The sequence below is a fragment of the Heterodontus francisci genome, chromosome 1 (genome assembly GCF_036365525.1).
Source record: "Heterodontus francisci isolate sHetFra1 chromosome 1, sHetFra1.hap1, whole genome shotgun sequence".
Lineage (NCBI taxonomy): Eukaryota > Metazoa > Chordata > Chondrichthyes > Heterodontiformes > Heterodontidae > Heterodontus > Heterodontus francisci.
In genome coordinates, this window is record NC_090371.1 from 223,500,937 (window position 1) to 223,522,984 (window position 22,048).

The 22,048-nt window shown below is 41.6% G+C and overlaps 1 protein-coding gene across 1 annotated transcript in view; it reads right to left on the reverse strand.

The window, feature by feature from the left end:
- Window positions 1-18,342, reverse strand: part of LOC137356075 (rap guanine nucleotide exchange factor 2-like) — a 179,701-nt gene extending 161,359 nt beyond the window's left edge. The window contains exons 1-7 of the mRNA XM_068021904.1: window positions 18,183-18,342; window positions 13,817-13,953; window positions 8,582-8,740; window positions 5,536-5,688; window positions 5,224-5,385; window positions 4,159-4,266; window positions 3,828-4,031 (exon numbers count right to left, since the gene is read on the reverse strand). Coding sequence (XP_067878005.1) covers window positions 3,828-4,031; window positions 4,159-4,266; window positions 5,224-5,385; window positions 5,536-5,688; window positions 8,582-8,740; window positions 13,817-13,953; window positions 18,183-18,333 — 1,074 coding nt within the window. The 5' untranslated portion in view covers window positions 18,334-18,342. The remainder of the gene's footprint in view (window positions 1-3,827; window positions 4,032-4,158; window positions 4,267-5,223; window positions 5,386-5,535; window positions 5,689-8,581; window positions 8,741-13,816; window positions 13,954-18,182) is intronic.
- Between the last annotated feature and the right edge of the window lie 3,706 nt (window positions 18,343-22,048).

Consider the following 22,048-nt stretch of genomic DNA (forward strand, 5'->3'; position numbering starts at 1 on the left):
CAACTTTTGTCCACTGGTCTAAATCACCTAAATGTTTAAGAGCTGGTCTTCATCCTGCCAGATTGGCATTGTGCTAATAATACTCAACTTTCATAGGTCCATATTTGCATAATTATTCACAGATTTTTGGCCGGTGTATGGAGTGGAATAGAAAGCAGAAAATTGCATGGAAATGAATTTCAAAGGAACAGGACAATTAAAGGTAAATGTCATAATAGTGTGGCAAAATTCTGAAAGGCTTTAGAAAGGCTCAAAAAATCTCAACCCATTAACAGCCTTTGCCAATACTTAACTGGCAAGGGAAATGACAGGGAAATTTGAAGGGACAGGAAGCCTCATATGCAGACAGGAATCTGCAGGCAAGTGACAGAGCAGCCACTACCCAACTCTGTTTAATTACTGCTAATTGGAGATGGCACTTCATAAGATGGTTGAAAGGAAGGATTGCCCATTGTGCTACTCCACAACACCAGCCCTTATCATCCATATTGCAGCATGCCTTAAAGACAGCACAGGTAAGTTTGAACCTGTACCTGACTGACACTAATGGCTGTGCCAATCTTTTGCTGCATCTTGGAGGATATCACTGGACTTTCAATTCCAGATTTTTCTTAATAAACTGATTTTTTAAATTAATTCATTGAATTTAAATTCCACCAGCCACCATGATGGGATTTGAACTCACATGCCCAGGGCATTAGCCTGGGCCTCTGCATTACTAATTCAGTGACATTATCACTACGCCTCCCTGGTCCTGGGGATGGGGGTGGGGGAGGGTGTTTAAAAAAATAAGTATGGTACAAAGACTGTCGACAAGCTAAGTGTCAGAAAGGAAAACATAATAGGCCAGAAATGATCTAAAAACTGCTGAATGAATTCATTTACTTGCTCTTTACGCTTATTTTCATTTGCAATTCAGTTCCTAAGAACTGGAGATAATTATTTATACTGGTGTGAAGCCCATAAGAATATATGTCAGCCATCATATCACCCACTCCCTGGAAATTTATGCCATGTGAAAAAGGGACAGTGGCGGCAACAGTGGCGCAGTGGTTAGCACCACAGCCTCACAGCTCCAGCGACCCGGGTTCAATTCTGGATACTGCCTGTGTGGAGTTTGCAAGTTCTCCCTGTGTCTGCGTGGGTTTCCTCCGGGTACTCCGGTTTCCTCCCACAAGCTAAAAGACTTGCAGGTTGATAGGTGAATTGGCCATTATAAATTGCCCCTAGTATAGGTAGGTGGTAGGGAAATATAGGGACAGGTGGGGATGTGGTAGGAATATGGGATTAGTGTAGGATTAGTATAAATGGGCGGTTGATGGTCGGCACAGACTCGGTGGGCCGAAGGGCCTGTTTCAGTGCTGTATCTCTAAACTAAACCCAGCAAACAGATCTCTGATCATTTGTCTGTGCTACAACACTGTGAACTATTGCACAGAGGAAGTTGACGAGATGAAAATTGATACACACGAAATAGTAAGTCTCTTCATAAATGAAGCAAGGATTTTGTTTTTCAAAGCAGTGGTATCCCAATCTTTCTCAACGCCAGCAATCAAATAGCAATCCCAAAATTTTCCAGATCTTCAACCATTTGTATCCTCTTTTGTAAGTGAACTATAAAATGAAGACTTGACATGGTGCTCAGGACCCTACTGTCAGAGGTTGACTCCTTTCTGATAAGGAAACATATTTTGATAAATAAATGATCAGCACACCGCACCTTCACCTTGGTACTGAATGCCGAGTTTGGGAAACTTTAGATGGCACAACAGAAGTCAACTGGAGAAAATGATAATAAGTAACAACATCTTTCAAATCTCATCCTTCGTAGGAGCACAGAGTTGTAGGAAAATTATGTTTGAGTACTAATGGACTGTCACAGATGTGTAACCGCTTTGCGGAACACCTCTGCTCAGTCCACAAGCATGACCCCCCGAGCTTCCAGTTGTTTGCCATTTGAATTCACTGCCCTGATCCCATGCCAACATTTCTGTCCTTGGTCTGAGTGAACCTCAACGCAAGCTCGAGTAACAGCACCTCATCTTCCGATTAGGCACTCTATAGCCTTCTGGACTCAACAGTGAGTTCAACAATTTCAGATCTTGACTGCCTTATTTGTTTTATTTTATTTTATTTTATTTTATCTTCGAACCATGGACATGTCTTTGATTTTCAGGTTTCTGCTTTAGGACAGAGCCGTTCACTATTCTGCCAATAACACTCTGTCTCTGGACAAGTACTTTGACTTTCATACAACTATTAGCACTCTCTTCGCCTTTATTCTGCAACATCATTGTCATTTAATCTCACCTGCCTTCTGTCCTATCACACACCTCCCCTTTTGTTCCTCTTCCCCCATCTCCCTTTTCACTTGCTCAAAACCAATTACATTTCTAACCTTTGCCACTTCTGGTGTAAGGTCATAGACCAGAAACTTTGGGCTGAATTATACGCCGTCCCAGCGGGTCGGATGGTGGCGTGGGGGTGGAGTAAAATTGAGCGGGAGGCTCCGGAAGGCCTACCCGCCCCGCTTCCGCCTCCGGCCAAGTTTATGGCGTTGGGCGGAGAGTGGGAAATGGCTCGCCTGCCCGAGGCCAATCAAGGTCCTTAAGTGGCCACTTAACGGCCACACAAAGGCCCTCGCCCACCTCCACAGGTATTTTACCCATGGCAAGCAGGCGTGCTGGGGACGTGAAAGGCTGCCCAGAGCGGCACAGTGGCGGCAGTGGGCGGCACAGTGGCGCAGTGGTTAGCACCGCAGCCTCACAGCTCCAGTGACCCGGGTTCAATTATGGGTACTGCCTGTGTGGAGTTTGCAAGTTCTCCCTGTGTCTGCGTGGGTTTTCTCCGGGTGCTCCGGTTTCCTCCCACAAGCCAAAAGACTTGCAGGTTGGTAGGTAAATTGGCCATTATAAATTGCCCCTAGTATAGGTAGGTGGTAGGGAAATATAGGAACAGGTGGGGATGTGGTTGGAATATAGGATTAGTGTAGGATTAGTATAAATGGGTGGTTGATGGTCGGCACAGACTTGGTGGGCCGAAGGGCCTGTTTCAGTGCTGTATCTCTAAAAAAAAAAGAGATAGCTGCCGGCCGTTCCGCGCCCTGGGGGTGGTGGGGCCATGACAGTCAGGCACAGGGTGCCCGATTGAGGCCCATCTCCGCCTCCCAACCCATCCCCGGGAACAAGAAGCCCCCCTCCCCCCAAACGACATGCCAGCCTCACCAGGGAAGGACCAATCCCCCTGGTGAGGCAAGCCCAACTTACCTCGTCTCCAGGGTCCATGGCGTCGGCTGGGCTGCAGTCCCAGCAGTGGCCACCGGGAGCGGGACTAAGAGCCCGCTGATTGGCCAGCAGCTCACTGAGGCGGGACCTCCTCCCTCAAGTGGATGGAAGTCCTGCCTCGGGACAATTAAAGCCCGAGGACCCATAAAATATGGGATGGATCCCCGGGCAAGGCAGAAGTGGGTTCCCGTCCACCTAAGGTAAAATCCAGCCCATTAACTCTCTTTCTCTCTACACAGATGCTGCCAGACCTGCTGAATATTTCCAGCACTTGCTGTTTTTATTACAGATTTATTATAGTCTGATTCATTATAGTCTGATTCATATTCCAATAATTCTGCTTCATCAATGAAATATTTCATGCTGCATTTGCAAAAGAGAGCGTTCCAGACAACAAGGTCTGAGGAACTATTCAATGGTCAGCAGAAATGAGGGATGAAGCTTTGTTACTTACATTCTGTGCAAACATATGTATATACTTTTGATACATTTGTTGGCATTTCACTATTTTTTTCCATAAAAATTATTTAAAACAAGACAAACCTGATCACCACATTTCAATCCAGTTTCTGTGGCTTTACTGTCAGACTCTATGTTGTTAATGAAAATACCGAAACCTTTTTCAGTTCCTCCCAAAATGGTAAACGGCAAAGGGGCTTCTTGTGATGTCTTCAGTAGTGTTACTACCCGTCGCTTGGCCTTAGCTGCACAAGCTAAGTTCAACTGTTGAAGGTGACAATCCATTTTCTACACAACACAAAAAATGTACAATTTACAAACTGAAATTCAACTTGATTTTTGATAAAAAGTTTTTGAAGAAAGCAGATTTCAAAAATAATCAAGTGTGATAATTACCTAAAGTGAGATAACTCACCCCTTGTTCCAAATTGCTTTTAAATTCTTCCAGGAATGTGGCCATGGCACAATTTCCTTCAAAGTCGTTGAAATCATTGTATACCCACCGTAATACTACCTGTGTAACCTGGAAAGTATTCAGAGAAATTTAGTTTGCACCGTTAAAGACATTGTATGTTTGATGTTTGCAAAATGTGCTGATTTAACTTCAATTAAGAATGTGCAGATGAAGCTTGATAGCTTCAATTACAGAAGCATTTACCCCGTTAATTTATCTTTTGAAGTTTACTGAAATCTGTTAGTTTGAGGTTAGGGTCTTATGAAGGAAGTTGCAGTTCAATTTAGAACAGAAGGTAGATGGCAGAACAATGAGATTATTCAAAACAGTGCATTCTTTCCTGGATAATGAGTATTGTATTAACTTCAAATTACAGGAATTAAAACTACAGATAGTCCAAAAAATTCTCAATCCACTTCAGTTTACTTGTGAAAAGACTGTGTACTTCAATATCCTATGATGTGTATACACAGTTTTTTTTAGAAATTCCCAACTCTGTGTCAAGTGAATGGGATATAATTCAACATTGCCTTAAGAAAGGATACAATTACTTTTGATGATTTTTAAAATCATTGTGCAGAGTAAATAATAGCTCTACAACTTTTACAACAATAACAAGAAACATGTAAATTAGTTAAGAACAGGTTTGCATAATTCCTGAAAATGGCTGCCAGTGACTGATAAAACTAACTGATCAACACCAATACTGCACAGGAGTGATAAAGCTACATATATACAGACTCTATGTCATAAAAAATGTCAAATATGCAGCATTGCAGGTTGCTTCCCGACTGAACAATATCCAAGGCATACTATCAAAGAACATAATTACAAATGAACCTTCTTTTTCCAATTTATGTATATCTATATTTAGTTATTCAAAAGTAACTATTGGATTTTCGACATATTAAAGGTTTGTGAGAGAAAAGATCAGCACAAAGTTTATCAGTTGAAACTAATTACTGAAGTGCTGAATTATTACAATGTTAAAAGTCAAGCCATGCATATTTTTTTCTTTCGGCTAACCTTCTCCCTGAGATTTGGGTCATTAAACCACTCCAGCAATTTCTTTCCAACTTCCAAAGGGCTTGCTAAGAACGTCCTGCAGGTTAAAATAAAATCTTCAATGTACGTGGGATCCCCACAATGCTCCTCCACCAGGTGTTTTTCCAACTCCTCGGCTGTTCCCTAACATAGTATAATAGAACATTTCCTTAGTAAAGTTACATCTAACTAGATCGGCAAAATAAACTTTCATGCAAAAAATACAATGGACATCATGAGTGGTTTTTTTTAGATCAATGTTTGTTTGTGATGTGTTTAAACATTCCTACTTACTTTTATGATGATGTGTCCTTTGCTGGTTACATCGCCATCCAACTCTTGGTGTTCCCTTGTCATTGAAAGCACTCCCGCCTCCTCCACCTTCTGCACATCATTTTCCACCTGGTTCAGGATTGGACAAGGGTCCTGTTGGGCTGTGCACACAGACTGGCAAGGAGCACAGAAAATGTTACAGCATTAGGCATATGTACGACATGTAGTAATGCTATTTATATGTATATAGGTACACACACTGAGAGGTAGTTTAGTCAATAAGTTATTCAGTTAGGAGAACCGTGACTTCCTGCTGTTCCCGCTTTGCAACTATCGCACTCAGTGCTCAAGTCATAAAATATTCAATTATAGTAAATGTTAGGAACTTGTTTCAATTTGCCAACTCTATAACCAGGCATGGATTGACTTCCCCAAAATGGCACGAGATCCTTTGGGATTTTCATGGGAAATGGGGGCACTGATAATACAGCATTATTGAATCATTCAAGTGAGCATTTGTGAAGATAAAAAAAATCAAAGTTACAAGTTCTCCTTATTTTTGAGTACATAACTGAGCCAAGTAAAGGCATTTCATCCCACTAAGTACTAATAAGGCATTTTTTTTAATAATATGGTTTCCTTAAATTTGGCATAGAATTACTAGTGTCACAAATAGGTGAGAACCCACTGTAAATTGGGTTTTGTGCATTTGAATATTGATCTTAACCACCATTTTATACAGCATGTTAAGTTTTAGCTGGGTTCCACTTGTTAAAATGGAGGAGAGCATGGGACAGCAACTTGAAAGGATCTAGTTTTAGGACCCAGGAAACCCATATCCAACCTGCCTGGACTTGAAAATGTCACAGTTTGAGGGTAAAGCCTGTTTTCAATCCACAGCTGCCTTTTGCTGAGATTCGCACAGCTGTCTGCAGCCGCACACATCTCTCTAAGACAAAGTCTGAACAAGACAGAAAATTAAAGAAGACCCAGACTGCAAACAGTGAAGAAGATTAAAGACACAGTCTGCAAAAATAGCAAGAAAACCTGCCTTCTGCTGGTCGCTCTCCATCGAAGCAAAAGGTGACCTCAGCAAAATTAAGCTACCTCCATTTACTTTCGAGAGTGCAAAGAAGAAGAAATTTGTAAGAGAAGAGATATCTCCAACAGCTTCTCCCCCAATTCAGCATTTCTAGTCGGTGACCTCCAATTTTTGGACTTTTTGATAACTTAAATGGACACTAGTTTTAACTGAAATTCATGTCAGGTTATAGTTATATTTAGTAAATGTCCTTGCCTTTTTATGCCTTTTAATGTTTCCTTGTACATTTTCAGGTGTTCATGGTGAAGTTAAATCCCTTCCCAAGTTTAAGAGTATGTAAACAAACTCTATTTTTTGATTTAACTCTAACAACCATATTGTTGTTGCAGTCATTTCTTATCAGGGTTTAAGGGAGGGAAAAATTCAATCACAAATTTATTTACGGAGAGGTGGTTAGAAAAACAGAGACATTTGTTCAGAGACAAAAAAAAAAGTTTAACTACCTGTTCTTCGCATTCGTATGGGTAACAGCACTTCTATAAGGAGAAAATGGCTTGATTAAATAGATAATAAATTGGAAGATCCTTCATGCTTATAATTATTAATCTCATTAAAATCAAGCAAAATACATTTCATATAATTCATTACATATGTCCTGGGCCCAACCATCTTCAGCTGCTTCATCAATGACCTTCCTTCAATCAGAAGGTCAGAATTGGGGATGTTTGCTGATGATTGCACAATGTTCAGCACCATTCGCCATTCCTCAGATACTGAAGCAGTCCGTGTAGAAATGCAGCAAGACCTGGACAATATCCAGGCTTGGGCTGACAAGTGGCAAGTAACATTCATGCCGCTCAAGTACCAGGCAATGACCATCTCCAACAAGAGAAAATCTAACCACCTCCCCTTGACATTCAATGGCATTACCATCGTTGAATCCCCCACTATCAACATGCTGGGGGTTATCATTGACAAGAAACTTAACTGGAGTAGCCATATAAAACCATGGCTACAAGAGCAGGTCAGAGGCTAGGAATCCTGTGGCGAGTAGCTCACCTCCTGACTCCCCAAATCTTGTCCACCATCTATAAGGCACAAGTTAGGAGTGTGTTGGAATACTCTTCAATTTCCTGAATTGGTGCAGCTCCAATAACACTCAAGAAGCTCAACACTATCCAGGACAAAGCAGCCCGCTTGATTGGCACCCTAATTCACAAACATTCACTCCCTCCACCACCGCACACAGTGGTAGCAGTGTATATCATCAACAAGATGCACTGCAGCAATGCACTGAGGCTCTTTCGACAGCACCATCCAAACCTGTGACCGCTACCACATAGAAGGACAAGGGCGGTAAATGCATGGGAACACCACCACCTGCAAGTTCCCCTCCAAGCCACACATCATCCTGACTTGGAACTATATCACCGTTCCTGCACCGTTGCTGGGGCAAAATCCTGGAACTCCCTCCCTAACAGCACTATGGGTGTACCTACCTGACATGGACTGCAGCAGTTCAAGAAGACAGCTCACCACCACCTTCACAAGGGCAATTAGGGATGGGCAATAAATGCTGGCCTAGCCAGTGATGCCCACATCCCATGAATGAATTTTTAAAAATATATTTTAATATTTCAATTCTGTTATGAACACTCATTCTTAGCTACTGAAAATTGAATTTGTTTCACAAAAAAGATATCTTATACAATTCAGACAGTTGAAGTGACTGAATTAATTGTTCCACCAAAATAGGATCAATTACATATTCAGTGGCTAAATACAAAATCTATTGAAACCACACTTGGTGAAATGTCATGACAGAAAGTTGTTGGACTTACAGTTAATAGAAATTACTGTAGACAACAGTGGAATAAAACTTTCTATTCAGTTGTGAACACACCTTGCCGTTAAATATCATTAATTCAAAATTTTCCTTTAATATCAGATGATAAACATAAAACTCTCATTTGTTTTTCACATGCAAAGCTCAGATAATACTTGCTGTAAAATAAATGTAATTACCTGACAGTCATCAATCTTAGTTTTCATCACCCTCCTCGTGTAACCTCTCTCCAAAGTAGGAGAGACACCAAAGCTATTGCCCATGCACAACATTTCCAGCCTTCCATCAAAATATGTGACTTCTACAGAACTATTTAAAATGACAGCCCAAGAATCAAACTACAACGCAAGAAATTAAAGCAGCAAAAACACTTTCATTACTAATGGATTCTACTCAAAAAAACACAATATTTGTTTTTCTTTTAAAATTTAAATGTGGTATATAGAAGTTGTGTGTCAGCTTGACTTACATGGACATAATCACATCCCTTGGTCAGTGATTGTGTTTTGAAACCTTATAAAAGGAGGTAGTGCTCCTAACTCAGACCAATGTTCCAGTGTGTAGAGAGAGTTCTGCATTGTCACAGATGTCATCCAACAGAAAAGACATTAAACTGAGGTGCCATCAGCTTACCCCGTTCCAGTGCTTGCTAAACATTCCATGGTACTATTCCAAGAACGGCAGCAGCTCTTCCAGGATCCGATCAAACATATCTCCCTCAAACAATGTCTGATCATTTTTTATGATGGCTTCATTTGCCTATGTAACAGTTAATGCCTTTTAAAATTATCTATTGAATGTGAACTGCTTTGAAATCCTTTTAACACATGTGAGAACACTTTCTTCTATTTAATTCTGAGATGTTTTATTTTGACCCCATTAAAAATAACACCTAAAAAAACTAATGCTGATTGAACGATGCGGCATGTACTGTGTCATAATACAAATGGATGCTGGGGAATTCAAGCTCATGATACTGCATTAATGAGACAAAGCGAAACAGGCAGAAGGCCCAGATGAGAGTGAAAAGCAAAGGAGTAAAAAATTTAAAGGCTACTCATGTAGTCAGTGTTGTATGATCTTTTTAAGAGTGATGCCACTTTAAGAACTCAGTAAGCTAATGAGCTAAGTACCAGGATGTAGTCATGTGACTAGAAGCCATAGTCACTATGCACTGCTGCACTCTGGACAAAGATTCTGTAGTTTGTTCTGTATTGTGTCTGTTAGTTTTAGCTGTTAATAAACTTTCCAGAGATCTTCAAGAAACTGTAATCCATGAACCTCGTTGTGTTGCTTGAGATAACACAAAGAAATGCGTGACAGTCAGATCAAGAGCATTGTTGGAGCAAGCGGACAGTGGGCTGCAGGCTGCATGCTGACCTTTATCACTGGAAAATGATGTGAGTCGGGGGAAATTAGAAGTAAAGTCAAATATAAACAGTTACACTATCATATTTTAAGTCGTTCACCCTCAATAGCAGCTGGTATGAAACACATTTCAATAACAAGAAGCAACCATGTAAAAGCAAAATACTGCAGATGCTGGAAATCTGAAATAAAAACAAGAAATGCGGGAAATACTCAGCAGGTCTGGCAGTATCTGTGGAGAGAGAAGCAGAGTTAACGTTTCAGGTCAGTGACCCCTTCATCAGAACTGATGAAGCAACTATATAGCTGTTTTAATATAGAGAAATATCCCAATGGGCTTCACAGGAGCATTATCAAGCAAAACTTGCCACCAAGCCACATAAGGAGATACTGGCACAGAAAAGAGGTAGATTTTAAGGAGCATCTTAAAGGAGAAGAGAGTGGTAGAGAGGCAGAGATGTTTAGGGAAGGAATTCTAGACCTTTGGATCAAGGCAGCCGAAGAGACGGCCACAAAGGGCAAGTCATTAAAAGCAGGGTGTGCAAGAGGGCAGAATTGGAGATGTGCAGAGACCTCAAAGGGTTGGAGGGCTGGATGGGTTTTCAGAGCAAGGATGAGCTCATGGAAAGATTTGAAGATAAGGATCAGCATTTTAAAATTGAGGTGTTGCTGGACTGGGGCCAAAGTAGGTCGGGGATTGGTGAACAGGACTTGGTGCAAGTTAGGATATAAACAGCAGAGTTTTATACAAGGTTGAAGATGAAAGGTCATCGACCTGAAATGTTAACTCTGTTTCTATCTCCAGAGTTGCTGCCTGACCTGCTGAGTATTTCCAAAATTTACTATTTTTTTCTCAGATTTCCAACATCCACAGTATTTGTTTTTGTTTTGTTGAAGATGGGAGGCTGGGCCAGAGACCACTGGAATAGTCAAGTCTGAAGGTTGCAAAGGCATGGATGAGGGCTTGAGCAGCAGATGAGCTGAGGCAGGGGTGGAGTCTGGTGCTGTTACCAAGGTGCAAATAGGTAGTCTTGGTGTTGGAGCAGATACAAAGAACAAAGAACAGTACAGCACAGGAACAGGCCATTCGGCCCTCCAAGCCTGCGCCGATCTTGATGCCTGCCTAAACTAAAACCTTCTGCACTTCCGGGGACCGTATCCCTCTATTCCCATCCTATTCATGTATATGTCAAGATGCCTCTTAAACGTCGCCATCGTACCTGCTTCCACCACCTCCCCCGGCAGCAAGTTCCAGGCACTCACCACCCTCTGTGTAAAGAACTTGCCTCGCAAATCCCCTCTAAACTTTGCCCCTCTCACCTTAAACCAATCCCCCTCGTCACTGACTCTTCCACCCTGGGAAAAAGCTTCTGACTATCCACTCTGTCCATGCCACTCATAACTTTGTAAACCTCTATCATGTCGCCCCTCCACCTCTGTCGTTCCAGTGAAAACAATCCGAGTTTATCCAACCTCTCCTCATAGCTAATGCCCTCCAGACCAGGCAACATCCTGGTAAACCTCTTCTGTACCCTCTCCAAAGCCTCCACGTCCTTCTGGTGGTGTGGCGATCAGAATTGCATGCAATATTCTAAGTGTGGCCAAACTAAAGGCCTGTACAGCTGCAGCATGAACAAAGAAAATTACAGCACAGGATACATAGTAAGATGTTCAGCTCTGAGTTTAATAGGACACATATGTTGTGAACAGTTTGAACAGATGGAGATGGAATAGGTGGTAAGGGAACGGAGTTTGTGGCAGGCACTGAAGCCAATGGCTTTGGTCTTCGAATATCTAGTTGGAAGAAATTTCTGCTCATTTAATACTGGATGTCAGTAGTAGTGTGACAAGTCAGAGACAGTGGAGAGCTCGAGAGAGGTGGTAGTGAGCTAGAGCTGGGTATCATCAGAATACATGTGGAATATGTAGAAAAGTTCTTTTTCAGTATTGCACCCAATGTTGACTGAGATATAAATCAGGTGAGTAAAGTACTGGAGAAATGACCCTGATCACAGAGATATCTGTAACTCATCCACACCATAAACCAGAACAGAGGAACACCCCTAAGGCTAGATTTTCAACAGGGTTCTCGAACTGGAAAATGGGACTCGTTCTGAGTCCAGGGCCCACACAACGTGCTTTAGATACACCCACTGCAATCTTCAATGATCCAGGCAACTAAAGGGCAGGGAGCAGGCTCGCCATCTAATCAGAGATGGCGGGCAAACACCCGTTGCTGGACAGCCAATGGGAGGCCCTCTAGCACTCAGAGATTGGCAGCCCCACTGGCTGAGGTGGGAGCTGCAAATGTGAACATGGAGACAGTGAGGCACAATTGGAGGGAAGTTATTTTTATTTTTTAAAAAGTCACAGATGCCTGATCATGAACCTGGTAGGGCAACCCTTCCCGGTGATAGTTAGAGGCCGCAGCTGTGGCCTCCAAACTGTTGTTGCATACATCAAAACAGTCAAGTTCCACGCAACAGTGACAAAGGTTTGGCAGCAGGTTGTCCATCACTCTGCAAAGGCCACTTGTTCTTCCATTATATGTAATAATTAACAGAGACAGCATCTTATTTTGACCAGCTAGACCGACGTATACATTAACTGAATCTGGCATGCGTGTCCTTTATCATGAATTGTCCAAGAAATGCAAAGAGGGCAGAACTTTGCACAGTTGTAATTTGTTCAACCCATCTTGCAGCAAAATATCAGTCCTAGTGGATTGTACAAGTTCCACTCCACTTGAAATAAAAGTCACTTTAAAAAGTTATATATATGTTCTTACTTGGCCATTTTTAGTGGCATTAGCAATCCTACAACTAAAAATGTCAACTTTAAACAGGCTAGCATAAAGCATGTTCCAATACTGCATTTTACTCTTTAAAGACTTTTGAATAATGAACCTCTTTGTTCGTACAATATTACAGAGCATTGAAATCAGAAAGTTAGGAAGCTATAATTTATTGCCCATCCCTAATTGCCCTTGAGAAGGTGGTGGTGAGCTGCCTTCCTGAACTGCTGCAGTCCCTGGATTATAGGTACATCCAGAGTACTGGAAGGAAGGGAGTTCCAGGATTTTGACCCCACAACAGTGAAGGAATGGCGATATAGCTCCAAGTCAGGATGGTGTGTGACTTGGAGGTGAGCTTGCAGGTGGTGGGGTTCCCATGCATCTGCTGCCCTTGTCATTCTGTGTGATAAGAGTTCGAGGGTTTGGAATGTGCTGTCGAAAGAGCCTTGGTGAGTTGCTTGTTGATACACTGTTTTGGGTAATGTGATATCCAACATCTCAGATGGCACACATGTAGATTTATAAGATGAAATCTATTATAACGTTCAATTTAACTTCAAGTTTGTGTTTGATTTTTTGAACCCATACTGTCATAACAGCAATGCTTACAAAATACTTGTAATACACAGTATCAATCAATTCAGAATTTCACCTATTTTCTCAACGACAATAACTGGTAGACCACATCAGAAAAAAAAAACTATTTTACTGCTTCCATAGAATAGAAAAACAGCTTTCAAATCATAGGTTACTGCAACCACAAGATAAAATAGTCACTAAAAGGTTTCTAATGCATTTAGAAACTGTTCATTTGAGGCCTGCAGTAGTTGTTTTGTACCAAAAATAGTTTAGCATTTTCTATTTTATCTGGAATATGTTCTATAGTTCTACATTTTGTTACAGTATTTTTTATTCATCATTAGTTGTGTAAAGAAAATGTATGCCTTGTTTTGCAACTAGAAAGGAAATAGATTCACATGGATCAACTAATCATTTGAAACTTCAGTTAATTTGCTATAATGCTCATGTTCAAAATTAACTCAGAATGTTATCTGAAGTTGCACATCAAATTCAGCAAAATCATCAACATGTATCTTGTTGAGGTGACAAATAACACTTCTCCTACAGTTGATGAAGCAAGTGGGATATGTTTAACCAGAGCAAATGGAGTTTCAAATTTATATTGTGTAAGGAAATCTGTGCACATTAAAACAGAGATCAAAATTCAGCTAACTGATTTGAAGATACGCACCTCTTCACCAATATTGAGTATTAGATTGCCTGCCCGATTCACCACTTGAAAAACCATCATAGTACAAAGCTCTCTTTTAATTGATATCGGCAGGTTGGAAAAAGCTGGGAGCTGTTGCATGAATTCCAACAATTGTTCTGCATGTAAAAACAAAAAAATTAAATTAGACTTGTGGAAACAGAAAGACTGAGCAACTATTTGGGCAGCTCATCTCATTCATCTCACACAATCCCTTTTGGAATCAGCGCACACATTGGCCGGGATTTTATGGGCGCCCCTGAGGCGGGGGATGGCATGGAGAATCGCAATGGGTGGTGGAGAGTGGAGGGCCCACTGCCTCCCCGTCGCCAAGCAACCTTCCCGGGGGTGGGATAGGCCAATGACAGGCTCCCCATCCAGAGGCCAATTGAGGTCGTTAAGTGGCCTATTAACAGCCAATTAAGGGCCTCCTCCCACTGCTGCTGGGATCTTACCAGCAGGGAGCCCCACCTCCTGTGCAAAATTCAGCCCATTGTTCCTGTATGCAGGTCCACACAGGACGAAACCAATTGTCTGGTGCAGAGGAGTCATAGAGAGAGAGAGCACTGAAACAGGCCCTTCGGCCCACCGAGTCTGTGCCAACCATCAACCACCCATTTATACTAATCCTACATTAATCCCATACCACATCCCCACAATTCTCCTACCACCTACCTACACTAGGAGCAATTTACCATGACCAATTTACCTATCAACCTGCAAGTCTTTGGCTATAGGAGGAAGCCAGAGCACCCAGTGGAAACCCAGGTGGTTACAGAGAGAATTTGCAAACTCTGCTTAGGCAGTACCCCGAACTGAACCTGGGTTGCTGGAGGTGTGAGGCTGTGGTGCTAATCACTGCGCCACTGTGCCACCCCGGACTAAGATATTGTGAACTTACAGATGTTAATATGTTCATATTAACAAATCATATATTTTTTTATTTCACAAAATACTGCAGATGCTGTAAATCTGAAATAAGAACTGAAAAAAGCTGGAAATAACTCAGCAGGTCAGGCTGTAAAGTGTCCAATCAAAAGATGAGATGCTGTGCCTCAAGCTTTCACTGAGCTTCATTGGAACAGTGTAGGAGGCTGAGGACAGAGAGGTCAGGGTGGGTATAGGGTGTAAAAAAATGCAGCCCACACGTATGTCATTGGTCAAGGAGACAGCAAGTTCTCCCTGTGTCTACGTGGGTTTTCTCCGGGTGCTCCGGTTTCCTCCCACAAGCCAAAAGACTTGCAGGTTGGTAGGTAAATTGGCCATTATAAATTGTCACTAGTATAGGTAGGTGGTAGGGAAATATAGGGACAGGTGGGGATGTTTGGTAGGAATATGGGATTAGTGCAGGATTAGTATAAATGGGTGGTTGATGGTCGGCACAGACTCGGTGGGCCGAAGGGCCTGTTTCAGTGCTGTATCTCTAATCTAATCTAAGCACCTAGTCTCAGCAGGCACGTTCCTCTTGTCTCGTTCGTGACATGCAAGACGAGAAGAAAAAGCTGGTTTCAGCAGCATTCTATTAGCTCCAGTGGTAGTCTACAGACCTTAGAGTGACAGTCTACCCACCTCAGAGTGACAGTCCACTCACTTAAGCATAATCGAGCCAGGATGAACATTAAGCATGAGAAGCATGTCTGCTTGTTTAAGATACCTCCAAATCTTGACAGAATTGTTGACTCAGCACCAGGAACAAGTTTCACATTATTAAAACAAAGTAATATATAATCATATAACTATTTTTATACAATAAAAGTACTTGTTTTGCATTGCACTGCATCCGTGGAAATTTTATAACATGGAAGGGGGGCTCACAAGCAACAATATTGAGTACCCCTGCTTTACAGCCAATGAAGTACTTCTGAAGTTTAGTCATTATTGTTATGTAGGAAATACCACAGCCAATTTGCACATTCCCACAAACATCAATGTGATGATGACCGGATAATTTTCTTTCAGTGCTGTTGATTGAGGGATAAATATTGGCTAGGAAACCAGGGAGAATTCCCATGCTTTTCACAGAATCACAGAATTATTACACCGCAGAAGGAGACCATTCGGCCCATTGTGTCTGCACCAGCTCTCCAAATGAGCACATCAGCTAATGCCATTCCCCTGCTTTTTCCCCATAACTCTGCACATTCGTCCTTTTCAGATAACAGTCTAATTCCCTTTTGAATGCCTCAGTTGAACCTGCCTCAACCATACTCTCACACAGTGGATTCCAGATCCTAACCACTCGCTGCATGAAGAAGTTTTTCCTCATGTCACTTTTGCTTATTTTGTCAATCACTTTAAATCTGTGTTCTCTCATTCTCAAACCTTTCATGAGTGGGAACAGTTTTTCCCTATCTACTCTGTTTAGACCCCTCATAATTTTGAATCAAATTTCTTCTCAGCCTTCTCATCTCCAAAGAAAACAATCCCAACTTCTCCAATCTATCTTCAGAACTGACGTTCCTCATCCCTGGAACCATTCTCCTGAATTTTTTCTGTAAGCTCTCCACTGCCCTCACATCTTTCCTAAAGTGCAGTGCCCACATCTGCAATACTCCAGCTGACGCCGAACTAGTGTCTTATACAAGTTCAACATAACTGCCTTGCTCTTGTACTCTTTGCCCCTATTAATAAAGCCCAGGATACTGTATGCTCTCAACCTGTCCTGCCACCTTCAGTGACTTATGCACATATATACCCAGGACCCTCTGCTCTTGCACCCTCCTTTTAACAACATTACCATTATTGAATTCCTCACCAGTAACAACATGGGGTCATCACTGACCAGATACTGACCTTTAACAGCCATATAAATACTGGGCTACGAGAGGCAGGTCAGAGGCTGGGTATTCTGTGATGAGTGACTAACTTCCTGACTCCCCAGTGCCTGTCTCCCATCTACAAGGCACAAATCAGGAGTGTGATACAGTACATTCCACTGGCCTGGATGACTGCAGTTCCAGCAACACTCAAGAAGCTCAACACCATCCAGGACAAAGCAGCCTACTTGATTGGTACCCCATCCACCATTGTAAACATCCACTCCCTCCAACACTGCCTGCAGTGGGTACCATCTACAAGATGCACTGCAGCAACCCACCTTGGCTTCTTCGACGGCACCTCCCAAATCTGCAACTTCTTTCATGTAGAAATACAAGGACCGCAAATGCATGGGAACACTATCACCTCCAAATTCCCCTCCAAATCACACACCATCCTGACTTGAAAATATATCACTATTTATTCAACATCAAAATCCTGGAACTCCCTCCCTAACAGCACTGTGGGAGTACCACACGGATTTAAGCAGTTCAAAAAGGTGGCTCGCCACCACCTTTTCAAGGGCAATTAGGGATGGGCAATAAATACTGGCCTTGCCAGCAACATCCACATCCCATGAATAAAATATAAAAGCACTGTGTTCTGCTTCATTACTGGTTGAAACTTGGTTTATAATAAACTGATAATTTTGTTGCTTATTAAAGAAACCTGGTTGGTGTGCTTTATTCTGGGGGGAAATAAAGTATCTGATTGTTTTGGTAAGTGGGAAAATTTAAATATATGTTGTGACCTGTGGAGAAGTGGGACTGAATTAACAATGCACTCCTCCCACCTTGGTCGTAATGCAGTATAATAAATAATGTTGTCTCTCCTGCAGTAAATAATTCCTCTTAGATTAAATCAAGAGAGTCAAGAAATACTGGAATATACTTCTGATATGTTCATCAGTTATTAAATCTTTCTGGACATTAATGCACCACACAGACACAGGATAAAATAAAAATATACTAGAAAATTACATAGCAGGAAACTCATTACATTGATATATACTGAATGCATGACATCACACCACACACAATTTCATAACTTTCTTCCCAAACCATACATAAAACCAGATTGTGTTTACTGTGGCATCGATTTAACCACAAAAAAACTATTTTAAGGAAATTCATTTTACATTTGTTTTCTGTGTATTGCTCATGTGAGATACACATTTCACAAAGTATGTATTGGGACTGGGCATGTGTTTTTTCACTCTTTCACGAGATGTGGGCATTGTTGGCAAGGCCAGCATTTGTTGCCCATCCCTAATTGCCTTGGACAATTGAGTGGTGTGCTGGGCCTTTCAGAGGGCAGTTAACAGTCAACCACATTGCCGTGGGTCACATGTAGGCCAGGACCAGGTATGGACTGTGGATTTCCTTCCCTAAGGACTTTAGTGAAGCAGATGTGATAATTCTATGTACACATCATTGCCTCCACAATATAAGAGCATCAAAGTACCTTCATGAATGTATCCTTTTTTTCAAATTTAGATCTGGTTGTCTATCGCAGTTTCACACAAACTCACCAATATCTTCATCTGTTCGATTTCGAGGATCTTTTCGAAGGCAGTCTCTGACAATGTCCTTGATTCTTAGTGGTTCCGAAGGTCCCTTAATATCCTCCACATCATTATTTGTCGTGTCCTCTACAGTCTCTGACAGTCCACTCGGGTCCATGTCCCCAGCTTCACTCGAGACAACCTTCCAGAAGTCACATGTCGGCCAGACCAGATAAGGACAGCAGATCTCCATCCCTAAAGGACAATAGTGAACCAGATGTTACAATTCTATATACAGATCATTGCCTCCACAATATAACAATAGCGAGACTCTCAAAATACCTTCAATAATTGATCCATTCTTTCAAATTTAGACCAGGTTGTCAATATCCATTTCACACAAACTCACCAATATCCTTATCCGTTTGATTTATAGGATCTTTTTGGTGGCCATCTCTGACAATGTCCCTGATTATTAGTGGTTCCGAGGGTCCCTTAATGTCTTCCACCTCATTATTTGTTGTGTCCACTACAGTCTCTGACAGTCCACTCAGGCCCGTGTCCCCAGCTTCACTCGGGGCGACCTTCGAGGAGTCACATGTTGGCCAGACCAGATAAGGACAGCAGAACGCCTTCCCTAAAGGATATTAGTGAACCAGGTGTTATAATTCTATGTACAGATCATTGCCTCCACAATATAACAATACAGAGACTCTCAAAATGCTTTAAATAATTTATCTGTTCATTCAAATTTAGATCTGGTTGCCTATTCTCTATTTCACACAAACTCACCAATATCCTTATCTGTTTGATTTATAGGATCTTTTCGGTGGCCATCTCTGACAATGTCCCTGATTCTTAGTGGTTCCGAGGGTCCCTTAATGTCTTCCACCTCATCATTTGTTGTGTCCACTACAGTCTCTGACAGTCCACTCAGGCCCATGTCCCCAGCTTCACTCGGGGCGACCTTCGAGGAGTCACATGTTGGCCAGACCAGATAAGGACAGCAGATCTCCTTCCCTAAAGGATATTAGTGAACCAGATGTTATAATACTATGTACAGATCATTGCCTCCACAATATAACAAGAGAAAGAGTCTCAAAACACCTTCAATAATTTATCTGTTCTTTCAAATTTATATCTGGTTTCCAATCTCCATTTCACACAAACTCACCAATATCCTTATCTGTTTGATTTATAGGATCTTTTTGGTGGCCATCTCTGACAATGTCCCTGATTCTTAGTGGTTCCGAGGGTCCCTTAATGTCTTCCACCTCATTATTTGTTGTGTCCACTACAGTCTCTGACAGTCCACTCAGGCCCGTGTCCCCAGCTTCACTCGGGGCGACCTTCGAGGAGTCACATGTCGGCCAGACCAGATAAGGACAGCAGATCTCCTTCCCTAAAGGATATCAGTGAACCAGATGTTATAATTCTATGTACAGATCATTGCCTCCACAATATAACAATAGAAAGAGTCTCAAAACACCTTCAATAATTTATCTGTTCTTTCAAATTTATATCTGGTTTCCAATCTCCATTTCACACAAACTCACCAATATCCTTATCTGTTTGATTTATAGGATCTTTTCGGTGGCCATCTCTGACAATGTCCCTGATTCTTAGTGGTTCCGAGGGTCCCTTAATGACTTCCACCTCATTATTTGTTGTGTCCACTACAGTCTCTGACAGTCCACTCAGGCCCATGTCCCCAGCTTCACTCGGGGCGACCTTCGAGGAGTCACATGTTGGCCAGACCAGATAAGGACAGCAGATCTCCTTCCCTAAAGGATATTAGTGAACCAGATGTTATAATACTATGTACAGATCATTGCCTCCACAATATAACAATAGAAACAGTCTCAAAACACCTTCAATAATTTATCTGTTCTTTCAAAGTTATATCTGGTTTCCAATCTCCATTTCACATAAACTCACCAATGTCCTCATCTGTTCTATTTCTAGGATCTTTTCGGAGGCCGTCTTTAACAATGTCCCTGATTATTAGTGGTTCCGAGGGTTCCTTAATGTCCTCCACATCACTGTTTTTTGCGTCCACTACATACTCTGACAGTCCACTTGGGCCCATGTCCCCAGCTTCACTCGGGACGACCTTCAAAATAAGACAAACACACAAGATGACCATGATTAGCAATAATAAGATACACAGGGACAGAAATCTGCTGCATCATTTTATTGGTATGGCAGCCTATCTTTTTAAATCCAATTCCTTGTCCTTTCTTCATATCCCTTAATGCTATTACTTTCCAAATAGCTATTCTTCTTTTAAACTCCTCAATTGATTTTGCATCTATGGTGCAATGTTTTCCACAATCTCATGACCAGCTGGTTAATGTTTTTCCCCGGTTCACTTATATCATCTTTGCTCAAATTTAAGGTCCTTTTCTTTGTTCTGGATTCTCCTACTAAAGGGAAATCATTTCCGATCTAACTATCGATTTTCTTCATTATTTTAAACAAGATCTTTTAATGTACTCATCTGTTCGATTTATAGGATCTTTTCGGAGGCCGTCTCTCACTTTTAATGTGCTCAACACCAGGAAATACTTCGACTCTCATTATAAGTACTCCCTTCATGTAGGTATTGTCATACACTGGGTTAAATTCCTAATTCATAAAAACTCAACATTTTATAAGTATCTGATTAGAATTAGATTCAAAAGATTTATTATCCAAAAATCATGACAATTCATCTCAGGGGAGATTTTACTGAAATATAAACAGAAAATTCTGGAAATACTCAGCAGCTCAGGCAGCATCTGTAGCGAGAGAAACAGAGTTAACATTTCAGGCGGATGGCCTCTCCTCGGAACCCAGAACAGTTCTGACAAAATAAGTGTTTTTTTTTAATACTAGGCTTTGATAAGGAAGTAAAATGAATAAATTGGTCTGACTCTTCTGCTGTGAAATTACACAAAATTAAATACATCTATCCTTAACTCAAAGTTACTTCATACAAATTTTCCAGGCACAAAATGTCCTGTGCAGTTTCATTTGCAATGCTTAACTCAAATTACTGGATACATTCATTCAAGCAAAAACAGCTGGAGTAGACAGTATAAATAGGATAAAATGTAAACATATAATTTTTCTTTATATTTTGTGGATCTTTGAACTTGGGATGTTTTACTAGGATCAAGTTGTTTGCGTTATCGTTGATCTGTCACAGCATTGCTCATGGGAAGTGGGAAGGGATATTGAATGAGGAGTATTATATGGTGTATTATAGACGGTATTGCTATGGTAATATAGTTCAGGCGTTCTCAAACGGGAGTCTGCGCCCTCCCAGGAGTCTGCATGGCTTCCAATCTCCACTGGCCAGATAATTTAAAATAAATTTAATGCAGATCCCTGAAGGTGACTGTATCCAGGGCACAGAGCTTTACGTTCAGCCCCCAAGTCACCACTTGACACCAGCATGATATCACTTTAGCCCCTGGTCCTGGCCTCACAGAGCATGTAAGGAACCGGATAACGCCACTTGGTTCCAGAGGTTCTTAGCCATCGGATACAGTGTTATTGTATCAAGGAGACAGTGCCCAGTCTCGCATGCGCAGTGCGCTCAGTTTGATAAAAATGGACAAGAAGAGAAGAGACAGCTGTTACGTCCATCAATGGCATTGGTCTCATCAGAACTCTATCAGCACCAGTGACAGTCTGATGACCTCACAAAGACAATCTACTGACCTCACTTATTTCCTTAGTTACCACTTATTGGTCATCTGCTAAAATATTGTGTAACCAGGGTAACACGCACCATGGAAACACCAGCAGCATTTTATGAAGAGGAAAGGTGTCATCATGATCAGTTTGACCAATCAGAATAACAGCTCCAAGTGAGAAGAAAGAGAGGCCAACCAATAATGAGTAAC